The sequence below is a fragment of the Galeopterus variegatus genome, unplaced genomic scaffold, assembly GCF_000696425.1.
Source record: "Galeopterus variegatus unplaced genomic scaffold, G_variegatus-3.0.2 Scaffold11223, whole genome shotgun sequence".
Classification (NCBI taxonomy): Eukaryota; Metazoa; Chordata; class Mammalia; order Dermoptera; family Cynocephalidae; genus Galeopterus; species Galeopterus variegatus.
In genome coordinates, this window is record NW_007737334.1 from 50,355 (window position 1) to 52,110 (window position 1,756).

At 52.7% G+C, this 1,756-nt stretch overlaps 1 protein-coding gene across 1 annotated transcript in view; it reads right to left on the bottom strand.

Moving 5' to 3' along the window:
* Nucleotides 1–1,756, bottom strand: part of LOC103610482 (multidrug and toxin extrusion protein 1-like) — a gene marked incomplete at its 3' end in the record, with an annotated part of 34,163 nt that overhangs the window by 27,770 nt on the left and 4,637 nt on the right. The window contains 2 exon segments of the mRNA XM_008594642.1: nucleotides 41–51; nucleotides 645–742. Of these exon segments, the coding sequence (XP_008592864.1) occupies nucleotides 41–51; nucleotides 645–742 (109 nt within the window).

Here is a 1,756-nt window from a genome sequence, read left to right on the forward strand (position 1 = left end):
CTCCCTTCTCACTTTGAGGCATCAAGAGTGAAGTTCTGACCACAGAGGGACCTGCAGAAACCGGGAGACAGCAGAGAGGGTGGGAGAGGAACGGCTGTCTGCAGAGGTGCGAGCACTGGTGGGGGTTAAAAGGCTCCAACAAGTCATTTTCAATGGTGGCAGAAAATACAATACCTTCTCAACCAAAATTACAATTCAAAAATTGACCTAAGAAGATCTTGCAAAACTTGGGTGTCTTTCTGGAGTGTGGAACAGACTCCATCATCTCTGACTTTCCTAAGTACAGGGGTAGGAGAAACATCCCAGCTATTGGGAATCACAAGCTAAGACTTAGGGCATGAAAGTGTTGTGGGGGAGATGGCACAGAGGGATCCGAGACCGGCGTCAGCATTGCAGTTTTGCAGCTCTTTGTTCGGGGTCACAGCACCTTTTTGCTTGCAAGCAAGGAGAGCACTGGGCAGTGAAGACTCCTAGANTTGCTGTGCCATTTCCAGCAGGCCCCTCCATCCCCCACGGTGTTTTCCAGAGTGGTGCGAAGAGACCATCCCAGACGCAACAACCAACTACAGGGCCCTCTCCTCTCCCTCTGGGGAAGCCACATGCAAGACATCCCTTCTCCCTGTGCCAGAGCAGGCTGGACTCACATCACCCCAAGGTGCAGTTGATAGAGAAACAGATAGTTGGCGAGGGCGTTGACAACGTTGGCAGCGACTCCAGTTATGACCTGGGGCAGGACGATTCCCTGGAACAAGGAGACACCACATGCCATACCTGAGATCCACCTTTTCTGCCATTTTCTGCTCTACCTGGNACACCTGTCCTGCCACGCATCAGGATAGGACAGCAGATGCCGAAAAAGTCAGCCGCAAAGGAAAGAGGAAACTATTTCTCCCAAGGTCATGCTGACCCTGAAAAGTGTCCCTACACCCCTTTTGTTGAAGGACGACTGCCTTCTTACTCACTGAGAAACTTTGAAAGTCACACACTGCAAGAAATTTTGCTGATTGAAATCGTATCAGTAGAAGGTAAATATCCCACACTCTTGCCCAGAGGATTGAAGTCACTTTATTTATTTTATTTTATTTATTTATTTTTTCCTTTTTTGTCTTTTTTCGTGACTGGCAACAGATCGCAACCCTCAGTGTCATGCCCGTACCGGACCAGGACCGGCCACGGGATCGCAACCCTCGGTGTTGCTCCCGCCCCTCGCTCAGCCAGTGAGCGGCCGGTCTGTATGTGGGATCCAAACCCTCGGCGGGAGCGCCACCGCGCTTCCCAAGCTACGCACTACAGCAGTGCGCCACCGGGCCGGCCCCTGAAGTCACTTTAGCACAAAAAAGCAGCCTGCGTTTCCAGCCCAGGTGCAGAGCCTCACAAGTTCCTGGTCGTGGCATTCGACATCCATGTACCTTCTACATCCACCTTGGCTTTGCAGTTTCCAAGAGGAGAGGACGTGGGTCCACACTGCAGGCCAGATCTGCCGCTGACCACTCCTCCTGCCTGCCCTGCTCGGAGACCACAGAGCCACGGCTTCAGTTCCATCTCGCTGCAACCCCACACTTCTCCAGACTCCTGTGATAACCCCTCCTCCTCTGTCTGATGGGACATGCCACGGCTCCCCTGGTCTCTCAGTGCAATGGGTCGATAAACCTGCTGCAAACCCAATCCGACTACAGGTTTGTCTCTGGTGGTCTTGGACTGATGGGGCCAGGGCTAGAGTCTTGGCCAGTGACTTAACATGGGCCACTTGTTTGCA